Raw genomic sequence first — 26,280 nt, 5'->3', positions numbered from 1 at the left:
GGGACGCAACACTTAGTTTGATTTGGTTGGTAACACTTCATGCATATGCACTGTGCACATACCAAATATCAACTTAATTGCTTCCCCGCAAAAATCACGTTTTTTCAATTCTCATTTTTAAACTATAGATATTGGAAAAAGAGAATATATGCTAATACGTACCTAGCAATGCATATGATGCTGCAACAAAACCCTGTCAACAGAGTAGTCATGTTAATTAGTGTAACATGTACATGAAATTGAAAACAGATTACAAATTTATTTCAAGAACCACATGAAATCTTTACATGACAAAAATAAGAGACAGTTACACATATAGTGAAAATTTTTGGGAAAAAAATGCACACTGCATGGTTTTCTTGGAGAATGCACACAAGATGTTCCAGATATAATAAACTCAAATGACATCAAGCCATTGAGCTTGAACCAAAATAACATGGGTAAAAGAACAGATCTTTTTAAAGAATCTCTGCAGTCCATTTTTTTTCAAGAACACAGCCTCTATATGATTGATTCCAAATTAAGACACAAATTAGCACAAAAAAAATGTTGATTCAATCCATCCTTTTATATCTAAATAATTATTAAAAATATTTTGAAAAAAAAAAGAAGCCTTGTGATAGATAAATAATTTCAAAATAATTACGGAAGCAAAATAACATACAAGAGTAACATGAGTCTTACCACCCCATACCCAAGAACTTTTACTGGAGTAGGATTGATATCTTTTAGGATTGCCTCAGCTTCCTGATGTTATCCCAAATTTGCATTAGCATATCATGGAAAACTTCAAACTAATATTACATAAATCACAACACCAAATGTAACTAATTCAGTAATAAAAACAGGAATCGAGTTGAAAATTAATCCACTTTAGTGAACCATATTAGGAATGGCAATACAAATGTCCCACATAAGGATGGGTTGAATACAGGTAAAATTTACGTGAGAGCAGTGTGGTTTCTATGACATAGAAACTTTTTTTTATACCGAAAAAAAATAAATAAATAAAAAAAATCATGTCTTTGATGTGATCTGAGGATATGGCTCAAGGATTAGAACCTAGAACAAGCTTAAACTCCTTCAGGCTTCTGGAAAATTGTACAGATTAGAGAATATTTCTTAGAAATATCTATATTGTCAATATAGTCGAGCCAGATTACTATAATCATGTGCAGCCACATATTGAGAATTCATGCCTGAACCTTTTCCAATATCATCCTTGGAAAAGTTATTAAGGTATATTGCGCAAGTTTGTTTCAAAAAAATTTCAACTTATTTAACTTCAAATTTGTAATCATATGCTTTAATAGTTGTACTTTTTTTGAGTTACGGTGTTTGGTTCCACTAATTTGGTTATCAGCTTATTCTCCTTTTTAGCTTAAAATGCTTAAAATAAGCTAAACAATTGACTGTTTGGTTGTGTTTTTGTCTCCTGTTTTCTATTTTTATTTTTCGAAAAACATAGAAAATTTGCTTGGTGAACTGATTTTGGGATAATTTTCTGAAAACAACCTACTTTTAGGAAACACCGAAAAGTTGTTTTCAAATTTTTGTTGTTTTCGCAAAAAGGTAAAAATGATATGAAAATGACAGGTGTTTTATAATGTTTCATTGTTGTTTCAAAAAACATGGAAAATGAAACCCCAAAAAAAAAAACACAACCAACAAAGCCTTTTTAAAAGCTAAAATCAGCTTTTTTAAGTGAAAACAAACACGCATTATACCATTTCTCGATTCTCTACTTACAATTAAATACTTTCCAATTGTGATAGCCTATTGGAACAATGACTTGGTGGCTTGTGCATTGAAATAGTTTCTACAACTAATACTCATCAATTTTTTATTGCTTCAACTTAAGGTGCAAGTGTATATGTCGTCCTGCTGACTCAAACAAATTTTCGAACTTCTACTTTTGCTTATATAGTGCTTATTTATTAGCCCTCAAGTACCTTTTTTTAAAATAGATTATACTCAACAAAGTGATGTAGCATGGCCTCCCAAGAGACTTCCAACAAACAGATGTTGAGCAAAAAATCTTACTGATAGTAAGATTTATTCTTGTTACAAATTGATGAAAAGAAGAAAGCGGAGAAAGATCATGGGCGGAGCCATGCAGACTTCAGTGGGTTCAAATGAACCCACTAAACTTTGAAAAAAAAATAGAATTATATAGTATTATGTAAAAATTTTAGGAGATTTTCATAAAATGACACCACTGAAATTGTTAAAAATATAAAGTAATGCTACACTTTCATATTTTTTATATCACATTTTATAATATAGTATGTGTGAATTTATTTTTATGAGTTTTGTAAAATCATCAATATTAACTAACTAAATGACACCACTAGAGAGAATTTTTGGCTACGCCACTGAGAAAGATAGATAATAAAAAAATAAAGAAGTTAAAAAAGTAGAAGCACAACAGTGATATATGAAGAGAATAGAGAAGGGAAATGACTAAGACAGGAAAAAAGTAGAAGAACAAATATGAGTACAGAAATCAAGAACCAAAAAAGAGGACAGACAAAGAATAGAAGGAATCAAGGAGAGAAAAAGAGGAGGAGAAATAGGGATCCAAATATATTCCATAATTTGTATTCATTCTCTGAAGCAAATTTTGCTTGATACCAATAAGGCCTGTAAATGGGCTTCATAAAACCCTAATAAAAAAACACATCTAAAACTGGGCTTACAAAACATAGTAGCCTAATAACACAAAACTTCTATCACTAAAGCCTCTAATAGTCCCAATAAACTGAAATCTAAGAAGTACATTCAGCAAACAGGCCAATAGCGAATTTCACTAAAATAAAAAGGTATAACTCATAAGCAAGTGTGACAAAAGACAACCAAAATAACAAAGGCGAGGGAAGACATTATGAAGAAATTTGCAGGTATGGGAGGGGAGAAAGAAAAGAAAAAACAAAAAGCAGTATCTTGTACCTCATTGAGTATGGTAAGTGCTGTCTCGGGTTTTAGCTGCTTCACACGAAGACCTTCTTTCAACCAAGACTGATAGCCACCTTGGACCAGATACGATTGCTACGATGTAAAAAATAAAGATGTGTAAGAATTTATGTATTATTGATTGAATTTATGTATTATTGATTGATGTTTATTGATATTTATTACAATGATTCATGATTCCTATATATAGAAGAGGGTAAGTGTGTAGTAGGTAAGGAGTAGGTGAAGTGGAGGTGGTAGTGGTGTAGTGGGTTAGGTTTAGTGGAGTAGGTGAGGTGGTAGTGGTGTAGTGGGTTAGGTTTAGTGGAGTAGGTTTAAGTGGGTGAAGTAGGTGGAGAGTAGGTGGATTTTAACAGCCCCGCAAACTCAAGGGGGATAGGAACTAACCAACTTGAGTTTGGAGAGAGTAACAAAACAAGAAAATACATAAAAATAAAAGAGGATAAGAGACACTGTATGGTCGTGTCAGACCATTGGTGAAGACACTGGATGGTGGTGTCATAACGTTGTAAAGGACACTGTATGGGGGTGTCATAACCATGTAGAGGACACTGTATGGTGGTGTCATAACGGTGTAGAGGACACTGGATGGCGGTGTCAGACCGATGTAGAAGACAGTTTATGGGGTCATGTCGGACCGTTGTAGCAGACAATGTTGTGACAGTTGTGGTGACAGTTTACGGAGTCTTGCTGGACCCTTGTAGAACCTAACCGGAATCAATGTCGGGACAGTTTACAGAGTCTTGTCGGACCCATGAAGGAGCTAACCGGAATCAATGTCGGGACAGTTTACAGAGTCTTGTCGGACCCTTGTAGAAACTAACCGGAATCTATGTCGGGACAGTTTACAGAGTCTTGTCGGACCCATAAAGGAGCTAACCGGAATCAATGTCGGGACAGTTTATAGAGTCTTGTCGGACCCATGAAGGAGCTAACCGGAATCAATGTCGGGACAGTTTACAGAGTCTTGTCGGACCCATAAAGGAGCTAACCGGAATCAATGTCGAGACAGTTTACAGAGTCTTGTCGGACCCATGAAGGAGCTAACCGGAATCAATGTCGGGACAGTTTACAGAGTCTTGTCGGACCCTTAAAAAGTCGCACCCTCAAAAGGTGTGCCCAATTCATAAAAAGGCGTGCCATCAAAAGGCGTGCCCAATTCATAAAAAGATGTGCCATCAAAAGGCGTGCCCACTTCATCAAAAGACGTGCCCGACAGAAAGCGTCGAGCCATCAAAAGGGGCGCCTGACACGCGGCGATGCACGTGATTGACAGAGCGCGTGTCGGCCTCGTCGTCTCTGTCTTTATAAACCAAAGCGAAGTCTGAGGCTTGGAAGCATAACAAACCAGTTGAAACCTCTTCGTTCTCTGTAACATTCTGTAACCAACCCTTCTCTGAAACACTCAGCAACCCAAAAACATGGCTTCTTCTTCCCGTTCAGCTACCCAGAACATAGCCTCTTCTTCCCGTGGTCTGCTCACTCTCTTTCCCGACCTCAACGAGTCAACAAGAGAGATAACTGGTGCGGCGGCCTGTGAACCTCAACCAAACACCTCTGGTTTTGCTCCGTTGAACTTTCCGATGCGGTCGGTGGAGCAAAAAATGGCAGTGCAAACGGATATTGAAGCTAATCAGTATACATTGAAGTCCTGTGTTGAAACTATGACTGCGGTCACAAACTTGTCGAACCGGCTGCAGAGTAGGACAAATGAGGTGCAGCATTTAAACGCCCAACTGGCTCTGCTCCAACGCATGTATAAGGATGCGCGAGCAGAGATAAGTGTGCTAAAGGCGGAAAATAAGGAGCTGAAGCGGAAGGCCACCGTTATGTTCCGATTTGGAGGTCCGCCATATGCTGTAGTGGAGGAGCAGGGTGGAGGCAACTTGCTTGGTGGTCTAGGAAGCACGGAGGCAACACCGGCAAGGACCACCCAGGACGGAGGCAAGAAGAAAAGACCGGCGGCTGAGTAGAGAAGAAAAATCCCACTGTGGCTGTGGTGGTTTTGTTTTTGTTTGTGTGGGTTTTCTTTCTTTTTTTTTTTTTTTTTTTTTTTTTTGATGTAAAAGTGTGATCGGGGTTGATCCCCTGATATGAATAAAATGACAAGGTTGTGGAATGTTGTTGGTGTTATTTTGTGGTGTTGTTTTGTTTAATAAGAAAAATAAAATAAAAGAAAATAATGGATAAAGAAAATAGAGAAAAATATTTGTGGATGGAATAAATTAAGAGAAAGGAGAGATATGATTAAAGTGGGTTTGAAAGTGGGAAAAGATGAGAGAGAGGGAGATAGAGTGGGTGCATGATGATGATGTTGGGTCCATGGAGAGAGAGAGAGAGGGATGTCCAAGAAGCTTGTGCTTTTGATAGTTACACATTACCCAAGCTGTATGTGAAGATGCATGTTACTGTCGTACACTTCTGCAGGCTTGGTATTCTTTGTGGGGCACTTGCAACACGTGACATTGAAAATTGTATTCGAAAATGATGACATCTCCAACATGAAACGTCTTGGAAGCAGCCCAGGCCTTGTAATCAATATTCCCAATGATGGTTCAACCAGCGGAGTCCCCAACCTTGTACACTGCTGCCATTGAAACCTTCAAGCCAGCAAACATGGCTACCAACAACAGAGCCACAGCTCTACACCCCACACCCAAATCCATGGCTAAGAGAGAGAGAGCAAATCGGGAAAAAAAAACAGCAGTGACGAGCAGAAAAGCAGCGCCAGAAACGCCAACGACGACGACGAGTAAGAGTACAACCACGGATATGTGAGAGGCAAGGTGAACGGCGATAGAGTCTAGACGATGATGCGGGTGCCGCCGCCGACATAGCGGAGGAGGGGTGTAAGAAAATGTTGAAGAAGTCAAGGTATGTGTAGAAAATAAGCGGAATAGGTTGAGGTCCGGCGGGCGGCCAAGGCGAGGTTGCCGCCCGCCGGTGAAGCGAGAAATACTAAGGTCTTAACCTTGCTCTGATACCATGTAAGAATTTATGTATTATTGATTAATGTTTATTGATATTTATTACAATGATTCATGATTCCTATATATAGAAGAGGGTGAGTGTGTAGTAGGTAAGGAGTAGGTGAAGTGGAGGTGGTAGTGGTGTAGTGGGTTAGGTTTAGTGGAGTAGGTGAGGTGGTAGTAGTGTAGTGGGTTAGGTTTAGTGGAGTAGGTTTAAGTGGGTGAAGTAGGTGGAGAGTAGGTGGATTTTAACAAGATGTAAATTAGCATTTAACCATCTGTGTTGGAATTCCAAATCGATGAAACTTCAAGTAGGAAAACTTTCTTATCCCACACCAGTTGGCATGTGTAAAAGAAACTTTCTTCCGAGTTGTATGACCTAATAATCTAATCAAATTTAGCATTGTGAATCTGTGTCCCAACCTTTTTATTCCATTTGAATGTTCAGAATTTGATTGCTCACGCCAGAAAAATAACCAGCCAGCTTTACAAATCAACCACTAGTATTTTTCCATTGTGAAGCTCCATCTTGGGCATACCCAATGACAACAATAAATTACGAATGTGAACTCAAAAGCCAGTGTTGATAACTTCTGTCTCAATTAGACAGAAATAGGTATATGGTAATATGTTTAATTACTATCAAATGGATAGTGACCTTTGTTTAATTTTTCCCCGGCATAAAAACCTGCCAAAATAAACGGCATATGATATAGATAACAACAGATACAATCTGCATGGAAGTAAGAAATTTTAAAATAATGTTAAACATCGATTGACTATTGATATTAGTCGTACTGGAATTACTGCTATCCTATGCATCAAAAGTTACGGGCCAGACCATCAAAAAATGATTCTATCACATGAGAAGTCATGGAAGGGGAGATGAGTCTCAGTGTGAAACCTAAGAGGAGGTGAACATAAGTTCCCAAACCATTGGGGATGTTGGGGTCAGCTTCAAAAACTTCAAGATCGAAGTATCTTGTCTCAGATAGAGAAATTATAAGTAATTAACTTGACTATGTACAACAATTTTAGAATTTTTGAAACCCAAATAAATATGAAACAACTTAATTCCAAAGTATACCCTAAACTTGTTAATGTGTGTGCAAAATATTTTAGCATTCTTGACGACCAAATTGAAAAGCCCAACCCACACTTCTCCTTAAAACCCAGGTGTTAAGGAGAGAGAAACTAGAGCCTTATAACCAGCAAATTGAAAAGCCCAACCTACACTTCTCCTTAAAACCCAGGTGTTAAGGAGAGAGAAACTGGAGCCTTATAACCAACACAGATGGGGCAACTCCAGGTGATATGGGACACATTCCAATACACCCTCCTGGACCACAACATACAATAGCCAGGCAAACGGCACACTAGTCATAGGCCCACAAAGCTCTGATACCAAATTGAAAAGTCCAACCCACACTTCTCCTTCAAACCCAAGTATTAAAGAGAGGGAATCTGAAGGCTTGTAACCAGCATAGATGAAGCAAGTCCAGGCAATGTGGGACACATTCCAATAGTAAGAGTGTTTTGTATCATTGAATCTTATTTTCTTAATTCATGAATGGTTTACTTATAAGCTTAGTCTCTTTGTGGCAAATATAGAAGATGATAAATGATAATTTAAACTTCACTTGCCTTAAGCCCGAGTTTCCCCAGTGATCTTGCAATGCCCTTGGAGTGAGTACCATCTGCATCCATAACTATAACCTGGGATCTGTCCTATAGGTATGATAAAAGACATTACTTAGAAGCATCTTATTAAAATTCATATTGAAACAAGGGAATGTATTACTGAAAAAGCACATGATATAATCTCATTGCCACTAAAACAGCCCCATCATACATCTTAAAAACTAACATTTTCCCTCTAAAAATTAACCATCAGATCCTATTCACCTCCAAATTTTAATTTTATTTTTGCTTTAGATAAATGGGAAAAAAAAATTAAAAAGAAGAAAGAAGTTTTTTAAGTGAAGCAGTAGTAGATGATCTAAACAGGACAAATGTAGAAATTTTAAACTTCAGTCCTAGTGGTCCAGGAGCACATTGTCTACTTGGTCCCAACAAAAACAATTTCTTTGATCATGCACTTTTATAGCTTCCCCAAAACTGTTAAATCATGTAGAATAGAAAGCCATATGCAAAAATAATACTACACACTTGAATGATCTTCAAGTTCCGAATGACAACAGCTATCAAGGAATCATCAAGGTCCTTTCCACTTTTCAATAACTTCCGTATAGAACCATTGACCTGAAATTTGAAAAAAAAAAATTTATGTAAAATAGAATTGCAGAAGAGGATAGAGCCAGTCCTATTTTCTTGCATCTATTCTCATAATCATCCCTTTTCTACAAAGATGGTAATGAAATACTGAACTTCTTTCCCTTAAAAGAAATGAGCGATCAACCCTTGGATTAAACACACCTCAGGCCGTGTCACATTGCCATATCGAAACCGAGCTGCCCCTCGAAGATCAGGAATCCCATCTCTTTCCCTGAGATCCTTCACAAAGACAAAGCACAAAAACAAGATCATTTGAAATTAGATCTTCAAATTTTCATATAAAGGAATAATCTTTTGTTATAAGGCAGAAGAAGGTTTCCTGTACATTAAAAGTGTCTAATTGAACCAAAGATTAAAAGTTGAACATTTTAAACTTCAAATTATCATAAAGTAACTATCCTTTTCCATAGGGTGGTGGGATGAAAATTTCAAATCCATAAAAATATGGTATATCCACTGAAAATTTGAGGCAGAAAAATTACAACAATAACAGAAGCTCAAAAAATATTCTATAATAAAAGAAAAATTCATTGGAAATATGATTATTTAGACCAATTCAAGGAAGTGTCAGAAATCATCACAACAAACATTCCACAAAAGAAAAGGCTAGAAAAATTTACTGTCTCTTGCCTCGGGCCGGACATCAATGAGCACAACATTCTTCTGCTTTGTCAACAGCTCCAAAGTTGACTTAGGAGATAAATCTCCCGCGTATCCACCATATGTAAATAACCAGTAAGAACCCCTGCGCATATCTGATAAACAATAAAATTTTCCATAAAATGTATTCAAAAAAATACTTGTTCTTCGAACCCATTTTTGGTGAGTATGTTCTTCCCAAACCGCAGGCCCCAAAAAAAATTTTAAAATATAAACAAATAAATGTTAAAAGAATAGAAGCATAAGGCAACATCCATACCATAAAGCTGCTGAGGTTCCAATGAAAAGAACAAAGGGGACAATTGGATCATTGGGATCCAAGCCAATACTTTTCTCCAACCACTCTAAAGCAGTGTAAATCTGCTTATAGCACATGTGAGACCAGAATAAAAGATATCATGAGACAAAAATGTTTATACAACTAAAGTTAAATCTGGTCTCAAACAAGTATATGATTAGCATGGATATTGCACGTTTCCAAAAACACCTCAACTATTTGAAAGTTTATTTCAAAAAGGACTACTTTTTCTCAACCATTCAGTATAATTTAATTAGACAAACCAACAGATATTCTTGAGGATGATTTCCTACCTAAAAGATTTTGAGATGGGAACCAACCGCTGAATCATATGCATCAAATAATCAACTAGCCACGGATCCATGTTTATGGCTGTATGCTAAGGGAAAGAAAAGGGACTGAACATACCTGCTGAAAAGCAGTCCCAACTGGCCTCGAGATTTTTACTACCCTCTCTTCAGACAAACTTAGCACATTCTGGGCTTCTGGAGGAAGCAAATTCTTTGTTGATCCATACACATAAACAACGTAGGTGGCGCCTTGATTTACGGAATCCTCAATTTGAAAAATTGTACGCCTCAAGATATCAACAGTAACTGTACCCACTTTATTTGATGCTTCCTTTATGTCATTGGAGAAGCCAGTGAATTTATTAGCACCTAATTCGCCCACTCGATCAACAGATGAGATCACTTTATTAACAGCATGATCAACTGCTTCATTAGCGCCTTTCAAAACAGATGTTACTGATGAAGTAATTTTATCGAATGAGTTTTTCAGAAAACTTTCTCCATTATTGACTGAACCATTAATAGATGCATTAACCCCAGAAAAAATATTCTCAATACTTGTTTTCGCACTGGACAATGAATCATCATCCATAGTCAACGAATCAGATAGAGACGCAGGATCATCTGTAATAACATCTGTAGTTGTTATTGTTTGAGGATCAGCAGGCTCTGGTAAGATATTAGTCTCTGTGAAGTCCATGAGCTCCTGTTCCTCAGCAGATACACTCGAACTTGCTACAAACTTCAGATCTCCTTTTCCTACGTAGTGTGGTACATTTGTTCCACCCATTGAATAACTCCAATTATCCACAAATTCACATTTACCGTCACCTAATTCATTTTGGTAGGGAGACATGTTAATGAAACCCATGGGGCCAGATTGTTCTCTGCCATCAATAAAATTAGCATAAAAAGATGTAGCAGCTTCCGTTTTGAAAGTAACTCCCTGAAGATGATTTCCACTAGACAATCCCAAAGCCACCCTTTCTTCGACAATGCATCTAACCTTACATGCATTCTGGTACGAGGACACAGGTTGCAACCCTCCATATAAAAAAATCTGTAAGATCAGTAGTTTCAGATAGCATGAGTACATTATTAGATCATATATGGATAATTGTAACTTGTCACAAATGTTTCAAAAGAAGAAGAAGTAATTTTTAGATGCCTAGACGAGTCAAATTTTGGAGAGAATGAAATCTTGCAAAGTAAATTCCCCACAACCTTGAATCTGGTTAAACATGGCTTCTGCTCCTTAAGATAAAACCTGGATTTCCGAAGTTACAGGACAGGCGTGGGGTTTGGTGAATTAAAGACCTATAGTTTACATGCATGTCCTCAGGTAAAAAGTGTCATAATTACACTTACAGAAAATCCATCATCTTGCTACGTATTTTGAAAGAGAAAAAAACCCAAGAATCCTTTCTCTGTCATATCAAGGACACAATAGCGTCCATTCCATTGTCTAACAAATGACATTTTATAACAACAAATAATCCAGTAACTGATTCATTGTTTCAAAGTTTTCAATTTGATCAAGTACTGGCAATTGGTAAACAAATACTTCCAAAAGCCCTAACAATTTTCTGAGGATAACATCCTTCATTAAATTAGTTTCTGGCATGCTGCATGTGTGATACCCCTGTTCCGTAATGTGTTAATTAGTCCTTAAAATGAGTATGATTATGTGTTTAGCATAATTTTGTATGCCATTATGTGAAAATATGTGGTCTTGAATTTCTATCTGTTCGCCGTAGGAATATCTATTTGATTATCTGCTTTGGAAATTAAATTGGAGGCCTTATCGGTCACAGAATCTGAAATTGATTACGCCATTGTGATTGGCATAATTTTAGAATCTACGGTGAAATTTAATTAGAAATTTATTCGGGTCAGATTAAATCGATTAAATTGATGAATGGGTGCCACTTAGAAAATATGAGGAAGAAGAACTCCGAAAATATGAGGAAGAAGGAATATATTTCTGTTATATTCAAAACTTCTTATTTTACAAGACCAAATGACACTCCTTATATAGGAGATATTACAAACATCATTATAACTCATTATATGCCACTTACATATTATATATTACCACTATCTACCACTATCATATTATATACATGCCACTATCTACCACCAACACCACTATCATATTCTATACATGCCACTATCTACCACCAACACCACTATCATATTCTATACATGCCACTATCTACCACCAACACCACTATCATATGCCACTATCTTATTATATGCATTAACACAAATTTCCAGCACTCCCCCTCAAGCTGGTTTGAAGATATCTTCCATAGCCAGCTTGCTAGTCAGCTTATCAAATTGCTTCTTGTGTAGTCCCTTCGTTAGCACATCAGCTAATTGTTCACCTGTTGGAAGGTAGGTCATACAGATTATGCCAGCATTGATTTTCTTCTTGATGAAATGTTTATCCACTTCTATATGTTTTGTGCGATCATGTAGAACTGGATTATGAGCTATAGATATAGCTGCTTTGTTGTCACAATAGACCTTCATAGGTGTCGGGTGAGAAAGCTTTAATTCTTCAAGAATTCTTTTAATCCACATTACTTCACAGATTCCATGGGCAACAGCTCTGAACTCTGCTTCTGCACTACTTCTAGCTACCACATTCTGTTTTTTACTCCGCCATGTAACTAGCTTCCCACCTACAAAGGAGCAGTATCCGGATGTTGATCTCCTGTCTGTAGCACTTCCTGCCCAGTCTGCATCTGTGTATACTTCAACTTGAAGATGTCCATGTTTCTTGAACAGTAAGCCTCTCCCTGGAGTTCCTTTCAAATATCTTAAGATCTTATAAACGGCCTCAAAGTGCTCTGCCCCTGGTGAGTGCATGAACTGACTTACCATGCTGACTGCAAAGGCAATATCAGGCCGCGTATGAGACAAGCAAATCAATTTCCCGACAAGTCGCTGATATTGTTCCCTCTCTTTGACTTCTTCAGCCTTAGCAGCTTGTAACTTCAAGTTAGGCTCGATCGGAGTCTCCACCATCTTACAACCAAGCATACCTGTTTCTCCAAGGAGATCAAGAACATATTTTCTCTGATTAACGAATATACCTTCCTTGGATCTTGCAAATTCCATTCCGAGGAAATACTTGAGGGCTCCCAGATCCTTAATGTGAAATCCTAGATGTGAAAGCTCTATGATTTTTAGATAGTCTTTGATAGGAGAGGTAATTTGCAATAGGATGTTTAATGCAATTTCGGACACCTTTCCTAATTGCTATAGGAACATCAAGGTCGGAAATAGAAGGAATAGGATTACCTAAAATTTCGATGTCAGAACTCGGGTGGACATTCGGGTCATTAGGATGGACATTCGGGTCATTATTCCTCAGATGAAATCGCTTCCTAGTATAAACCTGAAGCTCAGGATTTAGATCATTTTGTAGTACTTCTCCCCCTAAACAAGAATCTTCTTGACTAGGCACCATAGAACTTGGTTCTCCTAAGTGATCATTATCAGACAGATGTGGTTTTTGTGTAGGATAAATGACATTGGGGAGCGGGATAGAAATATCCCAAAAACGGTCTTCTACTCCACTTGTCTCCCCCTGAAGAGAAGTGTTGGGGAAATAGGATTTTGTTTCCACAAATGACACATCCATATTCACATGAAATTTCTTGGTTTGAGGATCGAAACACTTATACCCCTTTTTGTTTGAGGAATAACCCAAAAAAACACATTTTATAGCACGGGGGTCAAGTTTTGAACGAAATTGACTAGGAACATGAACATAGGCAGTACATCCAAAAACTTTGGCGAGTAAATCAGAAAACAACCTCGTGTCAGGAAAAAAAGTTTTGAGACAATCGAAAGGTGTTTTGTATGTTAACACCTTTGTAGGCATCCTGTTTATCAAATAAGAGGCTGTTAAAATTGTTTCACCCCATAAATATTTAGGAACATGCATGTAAAACATTATAGCACGTGCTACTTCAAGTAGATGTTTATTTTTTCGTTCTGCAATGCCATTTTGTTGAGTTGAAAAATAAACTGATGTATATTATTGATTGATTGATTTAATTACAAGATTGATTAATTACAATTCCTATACAATCTATATATAGAAGAAAATGTGGTAGTAGGTGTAGTGGAGGTGTGGTAGTAGGTGTAGTGGAGGTGATAGTGGGTTAGGTGAAGTGGAGTGTGTGGTGAAGTGGAGGTAGGTGAAGTGGAGTGTGTAGTGGAGTAGGTGAAGGTAAAGATGGGAAATTCTAACAGCCCCCCGCAAACTCAAGGAGGAGAGAAACTAACCAACTTGAGTTTGGAGAGAGTAACAAAACAAGAAAATACATAAAAATAAAAAAAGATAGGAGACACTGTATGGTCGTGTCAGACCGTTGGTGAAGACACTGAATGGTGGTGTCATAACGTTGTAGAGGACACTGTATGGGGGTGTCATAACGTTGTAGAGGACACTGTATGGGGGTGTCATAACGTTGTAGAGGACACGGTATGGTGGTGTCATGATGGTGTAGAGGACACTGGATGGCGGTGTCAGACCGCTGTAGAAGACAGTTTATGGGGTCATGTCGGACCGTTGTAGAAGACAGTTTATGGGGTCATGTCGGACCGTTGTAGAAGACAGTTTATGGGGTCATGTCGGACCGTTGTAGAAGACAGTTTATGGGGTCATGTCGGACCGTTGTAGAAGACAATGTTGTGACAGTTTACGGAGTCTTGCTGGACCCTTGTAGAAACTAACCGGAATCTATGTCGGGACAGTTTATAGAGTCTTGTCGGACCCATAAAGGAGCTAACCGGAATCAATGTCGGGACAGTTTACAGAGTCTTGTCGGACCCATAAAGGAGCTAACCGGAATCAATGTCGGGACAGTTTACAGAGTCTTGTCGGACCCCTTAAAAGATCGCATCCTCAAAAGGTGCGCCCAATTTTTCAAAAAGGCGTGCCATCAAAAGGCGTGCCCACTTTATCAAAAGATGTGCCATGAAAAGGCGTGCCAAGTTGTCGGCGTCAAAAGGCGCGCGATGCGCGTGGCTGCCTCTGTGTCATGGTCTTTATAAACCGAAGCGGAGGAGGCAGAAACTGAGACAGAAAAACTGAGAGAAACCTCTGAAAAATTCTTCGTTCTGCTTAGAAAGAGAGGTTTTGCTGAGAAGAAACTCTGTAACACTCTCTATAACACTCTGTTGCCCAGAAAAAATGGCTTCGTCTTCCCGCGGGCTGCTCACCCTCTTTCCCGACCTCAACGAGTCCACAGGAGAGAGAACTGGTGCGGTGGCCAGTGAACCTCAACCAAACACCGCTGGGTATACTCCGTTGAACTTTCCGATGCGGTCTGTGGAGCAAAGAATGGCAGGGCAGTCGGATGTGGAGGCCAATCAGTATACTTTGAAGGCATGTGTGGAAAGCATGACGGCGGTCACAAATTTGTCGAACCGGCTGCAGAGTAGGACAAATGAGGTGCAGCATTTAAACTCCCAGCTGGCTCTGCTCCAACGCATGTATAAGGATGCGCGAGCAGAGATAAGTGTGCTAAAGGCGGAAAATAAAGAACTGAAGCGGAAGGCCACCGTGATGTTCCGTTTTGGAAGTCCGCCATATGCGGGAGTGGAGGAGCAGGGAGGAGGCAACTGGCTTGGTGGTCGAGGAAGCACGGAGGCAGTACCGTCAAGGGCCGCCCAGGACGGAGGCAAAAAGAAGAGACCGGCGGCCGAGTAGAGAAGAAAAATCCGCCTGTGGATGTGGGTTTTTTTTTTTTTTTTTTTTTTTTTTTTTTTTTTTTGGGGATGTAAAAGTGTGATCGGGGTTGATCCCCTGATATGAATAAAATGACAAGATTGTGAAAAGTGGTTGGTGTTATTTTGTGGTGTTGTTTTGTTTAATAAGAAAAATAAAATAAAAGAAAACAATGGATAAAGAAAATAGAGAAAAATAGTTGTGGATGGGGGATAAGAAAAACAGCAGTGTGATTTTATTTTATTGTATTTGTTTTTTTTTTTTTTTTTTTTATTTTTATTTTTATTTATTTATTTATTTTTATTTTTATTTTTTTAAAAAGATATATATATATATATATATTAAAATAAAGTGTGATAACGTGGGTGGTTGTGTTGTGTTTTTGTTTGATGATTATGTTTTCAAAAAGAAGCTTATGATTCATTATTTTAAGAGATATATATATATTAAAATAAAAGTGTGATAACGTGGGTGTTTGGTGATAAATAAATAAGAAAAGAGAGGGACAGGGCAATTAAGTGTCATAGTAAACAAAAGAAAATTTTTGGGCGGTGGATGGGTATAATAATATTTTATAAGAGCATGGAAAGCTGTGTGGTCTGCTTCTTCTCGTGGTGGGTCTTCTTAAAGAACTCAAATGAAGTGGGGAATGTGTGCTTGTCTACAAGATGTTGCTGCCGACTTGCGCAACTTTTGCTTGAAAGAAAGAATCGTGTGCTTCAGACACATGTATGCTGAGAAGAAGTGATGTAGGGTACACTCTTGAACAAACTGAGCAAGATGCAGTGTGCCGTGCATTGTAGTGATCTTCAAAGACATCCAAAGAATTCAAACGAGCACCACAACCAACAATCGGACAAAATACTTCCCTGTTTTCCTCATCTTCCATACTTTGAAGTAGTTGCTTTTCATCCTCATTAATGTCCAATGCAACCTGTTTGGCAAGAAGCTCGCGTTCAATGTTGCCAGATGCAAAAAAGGAAGAGTCGGGACTGGAGTTGAGAGCTTCGAGAGCCATTACAACTTAGTGAAGGTATGTGTAGAAAATAAGCGGAATAGGTTGAGGTCCGGCGGGCGGCCAAGGCGAGGTTGCCGCCCGCCGGTGAAGCGAGAAATACTAAGGTTTTAACCTTGCTCTGATACCATGAAAAATAAACTGATGTATATTATTGATTGATTGATTTAATTACAAGATTGATTAATTACAATTCCTATACAATCTATATATAGAAGAAAATGTGGTAGTAGGTGTAGTGGAGGTGTGGTAGTAGGTGTAGTGGAGGTGATAGTGGGTTAGGTGAAGTGGAGTGTGTGGTGAAGTGGAGGTAGGTGAAGTGGAGTGTGTAGTGGAGTAGGTGAAGGTAAAGATGGGAAATTCTAACAGAGGGGTATCCCGACATGTAGATTGATGAAAAATCCCCTTTTTTTTCCAAAAACTCACCCAACTGCTCATTGAAATATTCTGTTCCATTATCAGAATGTAAAATACCAATTTTGGTTTGAAATTGGTTTTCAATCATATTGTAAAAATTTGTGAATAAATTTTTCACGTCAGATTTTTTATTCATCAAATAAATCCAACATAAGCGGGTATGGTCATCAATAAATGTAACAAACCATCTTTTACCAGAAAGAGTAGTGATTTTAGAAGGGCCCCAAACATCACTATGAATCAAATAAAAAGGTTTGGAAGCCTGGTAAGGTTTTGGCAAATAAGTAGAGCGATGAAATTTTGCAAAAATGCAACTTTCACAATGAAAAGAAGAACAATCAATCCCTTTAAATAATTCTGGAAATAAATGTTTCAGATAAAGAAAACTAGGATGTCCTAGCCTATAGTGCCATAGCATTATTTTTTCTCGAACAGAGATTGAACTAGTACTATTAAAGCTCTGAGCTTTTTTATTACTAACAGGTACTTCATCAAAGTAGTAAAGACCTTCAAGCATCCTAGCACGCCCAATCATCATCCCCGAGTTCTGGTCCTGAAATTCACAATGGGATTCAAAAAATGTAACACGACAATTAGAATCCTTAGATAGTTTACTGACAGACAAAAGGTTACAGGCTAAGTTGGGGATGTGAAGAACAGCATTGAGATTAATTTTCTCAGTTAGTTTAATAAATCCTTTTCCTGCAATAGGTGAAAAACTACCATCGGCTATTCTGATTTTGTCATGACCAGAACAAGGGAAATAGGTACTAAATAAATGGGAAAAACTAGTCATGTGATCGGAGGCACCGGAATCTATGATCCACGGAGAGAAGTTTAGGCAAGAGAAGGCTTTAGGATTTCTACCTGTTTGTGCCAACAAAACACTAGGAGTATCGGATGAGGAGTTGGATTTTATCAGCTTTAAGAGTTGATCAATCTGCTCTTTGTTGAAGGGACCTGAATCGGCTTCATTAGCGGTAGGAAAGCCACGATTCTTCTCTCCTTGTTTGCTGCTTTTCCAGTTGACAGGTTTGCCATGGATCTTCCAACACGTTTCGCGTGTATGGCGAGGCTTGTTGCAAAAATCACACCAGACCCGTGGCTTATCATCAAACCTGCGCTGGTAATTTGCAGCCTTGTTGGCCGCAGCATCGCTAATTAAAGCAGAAATTTCAATTGATTCACCAGTACCTTTTTTCTTAAGCATGACGCTCCTTCGGCTCTCTTCCCTTCTGACTTCGGCAAATACTTCGCCAATAGATGGGAGAGGAGGTCTGCCAATAATTCTTCCTCGCACTTTATCGAACTCAATGTTGAGGCCGGCAAGAAACTTGTAAACACGGCTGTCTTCCACAGTTTTCTTGTGGTGGTTGCAGTCGTCAACCGATTTCCATTCGTATGTGTTGAAGATGTCAAGATCCTGCCACAACCTTTTCAACGAATTGAAATATTTGGTGACGGAATCATCTCCTTGACGAATCTCTCCCAACTTCAAAGTTAATTCGAAAACTTGAGATTGATTTCCTAGGTCAGAATACATCTGACTAACATTATCCCACAATTCTTGTGCAGTAGGATAGCACATGTAATTAGAGCTTATATCCTCCTCCATGGAATTGACCAACCATGTCATAACCATGGAGTTTTCAGCGTCCCAACTGTCGAACAGCGGATCAGCAGGAGCCTTCTTGTCACCAGTGATGTAACCGATCTTTCCTTGCCCACGGATATACATCCGGACAGATTGTGACCAGCGGAGAAAATTATCACCATTTAGGCGGATGGTGGTGATTTGGACAGAGTGAGAGTTTGACGTTTTCACCGGAATGGCAGCGGCAGGGGTTGAAGTGGTTTCGGACGTGACTTCCGACATGGCTATGACGGTTTTAGGGCTGCTGTGTTTTTTGTAGCTCTGATACCAACTTAGAAAATATGAGGAAGAAGAACTCCGAAAATATGAGGAAGAAGGAATATATTTCTGTTATATTCAAAACTTCTTATTTTATAAGACCAAATGACACGCCTTATATAGGAGATATTACAAACATCATTATAACCCATTATATGCCACTTACATATTATATATTACCACTATCTACCACTATCATATTATATACATGCCACTATCTACCACCAACACCACTATCATATTCTATACATGCCACTATCTACCACCAACACCACTATCATATTCTATACATGCCACTATCTACCACCAACACCACTATCATATTCTATACATGCCACTATCTACCACCAACACCACTATCATATTCTATACATGCCACTATCTACCACCAACACCACTATCATATGCCACTATCTTATTATATGCATTAACACAAATTTCCAGCAGTACCCATTACTTTATTATTATTATATTGGAATTGGTGGGGGCCTTATGTATAGGGTTATACACACTCTCATTGTTTCTTTTTGAGTCCAAAAATCTGAGTTATATATTGTGAGAGTGAGGAGTCCGACCTTGGAGTGAGAGGAAGAAGAATTGTACAATTTTGGTCTTGAAGTTTGTTAATTTTGAAGCCACACTCAAGAATTTGCTATTGATTGAAAGGATAGAGCCTCTAGGTAGGTAATTGATCTTGAATTCATAAGTTTGGACTTGTGATTTTGTGTATTCAAGCTAATTGGGTAATCAAGAATGAGAAAAAAAAGCATGCATTGAGTTGGTGAAGTTGAATTTGAAGTCAAATGATGCATGCATGTGTTCAATTGTCATGAAATTGTATAGTTATGTATGAAAAATATGAGTCATGTGGAATTTGGTTAGAACTCATGTTTGTGGTCATCATTTGCACCATCTAGATGAAGAATGGAAGTTATATCCCGCATACATGTACAAATCACAAGAGTATGAACTTGAATGCATGAAATTGTTATGTTGGAAGTAAGCTTGGTGTAAATTTGAGACATGCATGTAGATAATTTATGAAATTGAGCTTCAATATGTGGTAATTTGATGCTTGTACCATGTTAGTACATGTCTAGGAGTAATTTGAGCCATAACATGCATGAATTGTTGGTTGAAAGTCGAAATGAAGCTCAAGAACACAGTTTTGGGTTTTCCAGAATTTTGAGGTCCGCTCGAGCGGGGAACCTGACGCTCGAGCGGGAAATGCGTGCTCCCAGTATTTTTTGCAGACTTGATGTCCGCTCGAGCGGGGTAATTAACGCTCGAGCGTGGGAGCTATTTTGACAGGCCTTCTGCTCGAGCGTCCTATTTCACGCTCGAGCGTATTTTTGATGCAAACAGCACTTTTGCAGGCCTATAGGGTCCGCTCGAGCGGGGAAGTCCACGCTCGAGCGGGGACCCTGTTTTCTGAAATTTTGTTCATGCGTTCTGTGTTTCGTTTTCCGTTCTCTTTCACTTGCAAGCACTCTTAGGCATATGTTAAGCATTGTAAATGAGTTGATGAGATAAGAATAAAGCCTAAAGAGGAATATGTGAATTAAGGAACGGATTGAATTGTTAATGACCCTTTTGTGTTCATGAAATGTGTAGGGTCAAGCTCCAGGGCAAATCCACAAGCCGATCACTGTGAGTAATATCGATATTTGAAAGCTTAGCAATGTCCAACTATTTATTCCCTTATAAGTTTTATGAGTTGCTAATTGGGATTGTGGACAAAAGTCTGAAATGAACGAATGAATGGACCGAAGGTCGTTTCGATATGAATAAATGGACTTAAGGTCGTTTTGATAGAAATAAATGGACCTAAGGTCGTTTTGAAATGAATGAGTGGGCCGAAGGCCGTTTTGACACGAATGTATGGGCCGAAGGCCGTTTTGACGTAAGCGAATGGACCGAAGGTCGTTTTGACATAAATGAATGGACCGAAGGCCATTTTGATAAAAATGAATGGGCCGAAGGCCGTTTTCACATAAATGATTGGGCCGAAGGCCGTTTTGACATAAATGATTTGGCCGAAGGTCGTTTTGGCACAAATGAATAGACTGAAGGTTGTTTTGACATAAATGAACGGACTGAAGGTCGTTTTGACATAAATGAATGGACCGAAAATCATTTTGACAAGACATGAATGGATGGGCCAGAGGCCGTTTCGACGCGAAAGTGTAAATAGGCCTGAAGGCCAGTTTGACACGAGTAATAGTTTGACAATGAAACGAATGAATTGGGCCCGAGGCCGTATGATGTGTTTGGAACCTCAGTTACTTAACTTACATGTGTCTATGTATGTATATACTAGTTAAAATGTAAATTGGGCCCAAGGCCGTTTGTGGTATATTGTTCCAATGTATATTCTTTATTTGATATTATTCACTGGGCTATCGCTCACGCTCATTCATGTATTTGTAGGTGAGCCCAGAGAAGTCCGAACCCAGCCCTAGTGAAGTCGATGTGGAACAACAGAGGTTTTGGGAAAGTCAGCCCTTGTGTCTCACGCACGAGACCCGCCTTCGCCTTTTTGTCATTTTGTTCTATGCTGTCATGTTGGCGAAGTTTTTGTATATGTCTGCTTATAGTTTTTATATGTTGACTTAGTTTTGGATGATCCTATCTGTACATAACCTATGTCACTATGTTGCTGTTGTGAGTTATTAACATACATATGTATGGTTTGTTTTGATGTGCCATGTAAGCACAGCTCTATGGACAAAGTTTTAAATTTTGCTTCCCTTTTGGCCCCCTTTACTCTGATGTGTTAAGCCTGTTTTGGTTTGAAGCCGTAAGTAATCTCGTGATTACTGGCCGGTTATGGCCTTAACCCATAGGGGCGGGTTCGGGTCGTGACAGCATGTATCCTCATAAATGATAAAACATTTGAATTACCGCATCTCAACACATGTCATGTAAATCATACCAGCTGGTTTGGATTTTAGCAGCTGACTATCACTCTCGAGTCTCAACTGCTTATTGTCAATTACAAATATATACACCATAAGTGGGGTAGATTAATCTGCTGAAGATATATAAGAGATACTGATTCTCCCTATAGTGACTATACAGTTTCAAAAGGAAAATGTTTGGTGGCCACAAATTCTGTGGCTCAAATGGTCCGAAAATGCCAAAACGACGTCGTTTTGGCATTTTCGGAGTTGTTTTGTACCCAAAACGACGTCGTTTTGACATTTTCGTTGTTTTGGCATTTTCGGAGTTGTTTTGTACCCAAAACAACGTCGTTTTGGCATTTTCGGAGTTGTTTTGTACCAAAAACGACGTCGTTTTGGCATTTTCGTTGTTTTGGCATTTTCGGAGTTGTTTTGTACCCAAAACAACGTCGTTTTGGCATTTTCGGGCCATTTGAGCCACAAAACTTGTGGCCACCAATCATTGCCCTTGAAAGAAATATGAGCTACAATATAAGTTTCGTACCTTCTCTGCACAAAAATAAGAGCAAGATTCTGTCATCAATTACACAGTAACATAATTGATTGGTTAATGCTTTGATGATATAAGAATCATTAGGAACCCCTGACACGTGAAACAAATGCCACATTCCATCATTAAGACCCCATGTCTCAGTAATTGAATAGCTTACAAGTTGAATTAGGAAGCTAATGATGCAGCGAAGGGTGTAGAACAGAATTAATGCAACAAGATCAACAGTCAACACACAAAATAGTGCAACATTCTGTTTAGTTTAAGAATACCCATAATATATCACAATCAAAAAAGAGAAGCTCTCTCTTCAGAACTTAATTAACAATCAAAATACTGGAAAAAAATTTAAGGTCCTTAAAAAGGCACTCCCCTAATTTACCCACAATAACATGGTAGGTTACGTATCAACTTTTGATTTGTCACAAACTCAAGCATGTAATGCTCAACCACCTTGCCATTTCATTGAGTGAATTGTGGATTCTAAAGTATGGGTCTCTCTCTACCATTTCTCGTCAAAATACACTCTAAATAAGTTCTCTACAAGACACTAACCGATAGAACTTAGGAAACAAATCTCCATGATTCTAGAAAAAAATCAAAATGGTCAACCCACATTCCATTAATTAAGGCCCTAGTAGTTCAGTAGTTGAATAGCTCACAGACACAAACACAAGCTACTTTTAACAACAGACAACATAATAAATTCAATCCAAAAAGAACTTGCTTGTGCACTAAGTTCACCTGAGAATGAGAGGAACAGCTAGTGATGGCTGAGCAAACAGGCAACATTGTCAAGTAAAGCTGATATATATTCAGTCAAAAACCAACATGACAAAAGCTTGAACTTCGATATAAACCCACCAAGAACAGTCAACTTTGATCGGCCAATCAATTTAGCAAGTGGGTTTGTTGCAAATCAGTTGGTTGTGAGGGTGAGAGAAAATACCCACAAATTGTGGGATGAAATCAAAGCATAATTTGGTAAAAGAAAGGCCCCAAAGATTGCTTTCATAGGGAAATTGAAGAAATCTAGAAAATGGGTTTTGGATATTGTTGGTGATATCTATCTATCCAATGATATGTCACAATGAGATAATTGGGAATGAGAGGATGGAGATGTGATTTGGGTAATCGTGTGGCTTGTCCAGGCTGTTAGCTTCATCTCGTTGCCTCTTATTTTTGCCTCTCGTTTTTTTGGTGGGGACATACCGAATTCTATTATTTCGAGCTTCCCAACTGGCTTTTGGGTGGGAGGGATTGTGTGCCATGTTAATATTTTAATTAAAGAAAAAAAATTAAAATGTATTTTTTTTTTTTTTTTTATAAAAATATATAAAGTGATTCTTACACACTTTTATACTTTTATTTTATATTTCAGTTAATTAAAAAAATTCAAACGAATCCTACTAATTTATATTAGGACATTTGTTGAGTTGTTTTTTAAAATTTAGTAATGGTTTTCCTTGTTTAAATTAGTAATAAAAATTAAATAAAAAATTTAAACCATTAAGAAATCTATCTATCTATCTATATCCATCTATATCTATTTATATTTATATTAATACTATATATATAAACAAATGTAGTTGATTTGCTCTTAGGCCTCTAAATCTCCACTTTTAATTTTTTTAAAAATTAAAAAATCATGTGACACTTATTTTTAAACTAAGTTTCCTACTAACTCTTCTCCCATCACTTCTATTTAAAATAAAAATTATTTCCTTTAATAATTTAATTTAATAATAATATACTTTTAGAATAATAGTTATCCAAACACAAACTTATCAACAAGGACAAAAAAATATATATCCGAATTGATAATCTATCGGCCTCCAAATCTTCATTCCTATACTTTTATAAGTTTAAAAAAAAAAAACAACAATGATTCATCCCACTAAAAACATCACCACTAATAGCATGCATTAAAAAAGTAAAAAAAAAAAATACAACTTCAAGACCAAAACATCACATCATTAATGACGGGACTCACTGCCACCTAATTAGTGGGAGTACTAATTAGTGCTCCCAAGCATTTTTCAAAAAAAAATACGTGACACTTATTTCTAAGCTGAGTTTTCTCTAAAAGATCAAATAAAGTATTTGAATTGAATATCTATAGACCTTCAAATTTTCATTCCTAATTTCTTATAAAATCTAAAATTTTAAAAAATTATGTGATATTTATTTCTAAGTCAAGTTTTCAACTCATCACTCATATTCCTTCACTTCCATTTAAAATAAAACTATATTCTTTAATAATTTAATAATAATAACATGCTATTAGAATAATTAGTTATCCGAATATAAACTAATCAACAAGAAAGAGAAAAAGTTATTGGAAAATTAAAAAGTATTTGAATTGAAAATCTATATAAAGATAATTTATATCTATCACGAAAATTCAAAACAAAGATGATTTAAATTTAGATTTGAATATATAAAGATAATCTAAATTTATCTAATCTCACATCTCTCTCCTCTTATATAAACAGTTATGTTTCAATTAATTGTAAATAGATGCAAAACTATTGACAAAATTTTATAAGGTCATTTGTATTCAAGTTTAGAGATTTGGCTACCAACATGAACGCTAAATTATTAATTATTAATTACCTTTTGAGCTCAGATCCAATGATCATGGTCTGCTGCGGTTAACCCACCTCTCTCTCACTCTCTCTCTCTCTCACTCTCTCCCTTTCTGTATATATATATAGACTTTTATATTATTTTAAATGCTTCATCAAAATTATTTTTTTTTAATATAATACCCAAGTTTGACGGCTAGAAAGATTTTGAATTTTAAAATTTCTTTTTATTGCATCAATGTTAATTATTATATACCAAAATTGCCACCCAAAAAAAATTTGTGTAAGAAAATTAATTGTGTATCATTTTCATAAAGAATTTCCCACCAAACTAAAAAATTCTCTCTTATTTGAGAATTTCAAATTAATTTAACTTGGCCATTGAGTGTTCACTATATTTTGTGCTTTAAATTTTATCTTTTCAGAATATTTTAGTGATGGGTTCACATAGTTTTGAGATTTGTATGTTTTTATGTAACATTTGATTTTGTGTTCCTTTATGCAATTCTAATGTATTTTTATCTTCTACATTTGGTATTGATTTTTTTTATTTATTTTTATTATAATAAATTTTAGTAATTGAGTCTTTTGTTTTGTTTTGTTAGTGGGTTGGCAATAGAATTTTTTTTTTTTTTTTTATTTTTTCTTCATAACCAAACATAGTTCTCACTTATATGTACTTATTGATATTTAACCGTAACTTTTTAAAAAAAAGAAAAAACTATAATTTTTTATTTGATTGTTTAATTGAATTTTTTTTTTTCATTTTGTTTTGTTTGATTATCAAAAGCCCATAAAAAATAAATGACAAAATATAACTAATGCGGCGGATGATATAATCTAAAATTATAACACATCTTATGTTTTGTAATCTTATTTTTAAGTTATTCATTTAAAACCATATGAGCCCATGCATTGCACGGGTCACCACTAGTATATTATATAAGGAAAATAGGGTTTCTAACTCACAAATCTTGTAAGAGTTTCAATATCTCAATATTAATTTTTAAATTTTTTGATTTTAAAACAAAATCTCAACATTTATTGACTTCTCCCAACCCACAAGCCTTTTGATTTATCATATACCTATTGCCGCACCATTTTCAACTTCTCACATACAATATAGTTAGTGATGAGATTATTAAATTATTTTTATAAAAAATCTATAAAAAATAATTTGTATATTAAAAAAATATCTAAAATAAATATAAATTTTTATTAAAAAATAACATGATGCAATTGCGAAAAAAAATATAAAAAAATTACACTGTATATTTTATTAATAATAATTCATATATTAAAAAAATATCTAAAATAAATATAAATTCCTATTAAAAAAATAACAGGTTGCAATTGCAAAAATAAAAAATAAAAAATAATTACACCGTACATTTCATTAAAATCTAAAAAAAATAATTTATATATTAAAAAATATCTAAAACAAATATAAATTCTTATTAAAAAAATAACAAGTTACAATTGTGAAAAAAAAAAGATTAAAAAAAATTACACTGTAAAAAATAATTTGTATATTCAAAATATATAAAAACAAAATATAAATTCTTATTAAAAAATAACAGGTTGTAATTGTAAAAAAAATAGAAAAAAAAAATTACACTGTGCATTTCATCAATAATGCTCAAAATGTACCAAGTATTTGT

The 26,280-nt window shown here is 36.6% G+C and overlaps 1 protein-coding gene and 1 long non-coding RNA gene across 3 annotated transcripts in view; both read right to left on the bottom strand.

Moving 5' to 3' along the window:
• Positions 1-23,287, bottom strand: part of LOC114265904 (Rhodanese/Cell cycle control phosphatase superfamily protein) — a 29,413-nt gene extending 6,126 nt beyond the window's left edge. Inside the window, exons 1-10 of one of the 2 annotated variants that reach the window (XR_014333157.1) lie at positions 22,776-23,279; positions 9,604-10,545; positions 9,157-9,257; positions 8,868-8,982; positions 8,379-8,456; positions 8,112-8,204; positions 7,587-7,670; positions 2,950-3,048; positions 685-747; positions 163-193 (exon numbers count right to left, since the gene is read on the bottom strand). Coding sequence is in view for 1 of the 2 variants with exons in the window: in XM_082874923.1 (XP_082731049.1) it covers positions 163-193; positions 685-747; positions 2,950-3,048; positions 7,587-7,670; positions 8,112-8,204; positions 8,379-8,456; positions 8,868-8,982; positions 9,157-9,257; positions 9,604-10,545; positions 22,776-22,823 (1,654 nt within the window). In the remaining variant the exon portion in view is untranslated. Of the gene's footprint in view, positions 1-162; positions 194-684; positions 748-2,949; positions 3,049-7,586; positions 7,671-8,111; positions 8,205-8,378; positions 8,457-8,867; positions 8,983-9,156; positions 9,258-9,603; positions 10,546-22,775 lie in introns of both variants that reach the window. The other variant, XM_082874923.1, reaches the window with a different exon arrangement.
• Positions 13,746-15,198, bottom strand: LOC145792928 (uncharacterized). The gene is made up of 2 exons (XR_014333158.1): positions 15,069-15,198; positions 13,746-13,790 (listed from the first exon to the last, which is right to left on the bottom strand). It is a non-coding gene; the product is annotated as an uncharacterized LOC145792928 (long non-coding RNA).
• Positions 23,288-26,280: the final 2,993 nt, after the last annotated feature.

This window comes from Camellia sinensis, chromosome 6, assembly GCF_055761805.1.
Source record: "Camellia sinensis isolate YWXY chromosome 6, ASM5576180v1, whole genome shotgun sequence".
NCBI lineage: Eukaryota > Viridiplantae > Streptophyta > Magnoliopsida > Ericales > Theaceae > Camellia > Camellia sinensis.
This window is presented reverse-complemented; position numbering and strand designations above follow the sequence as displayed.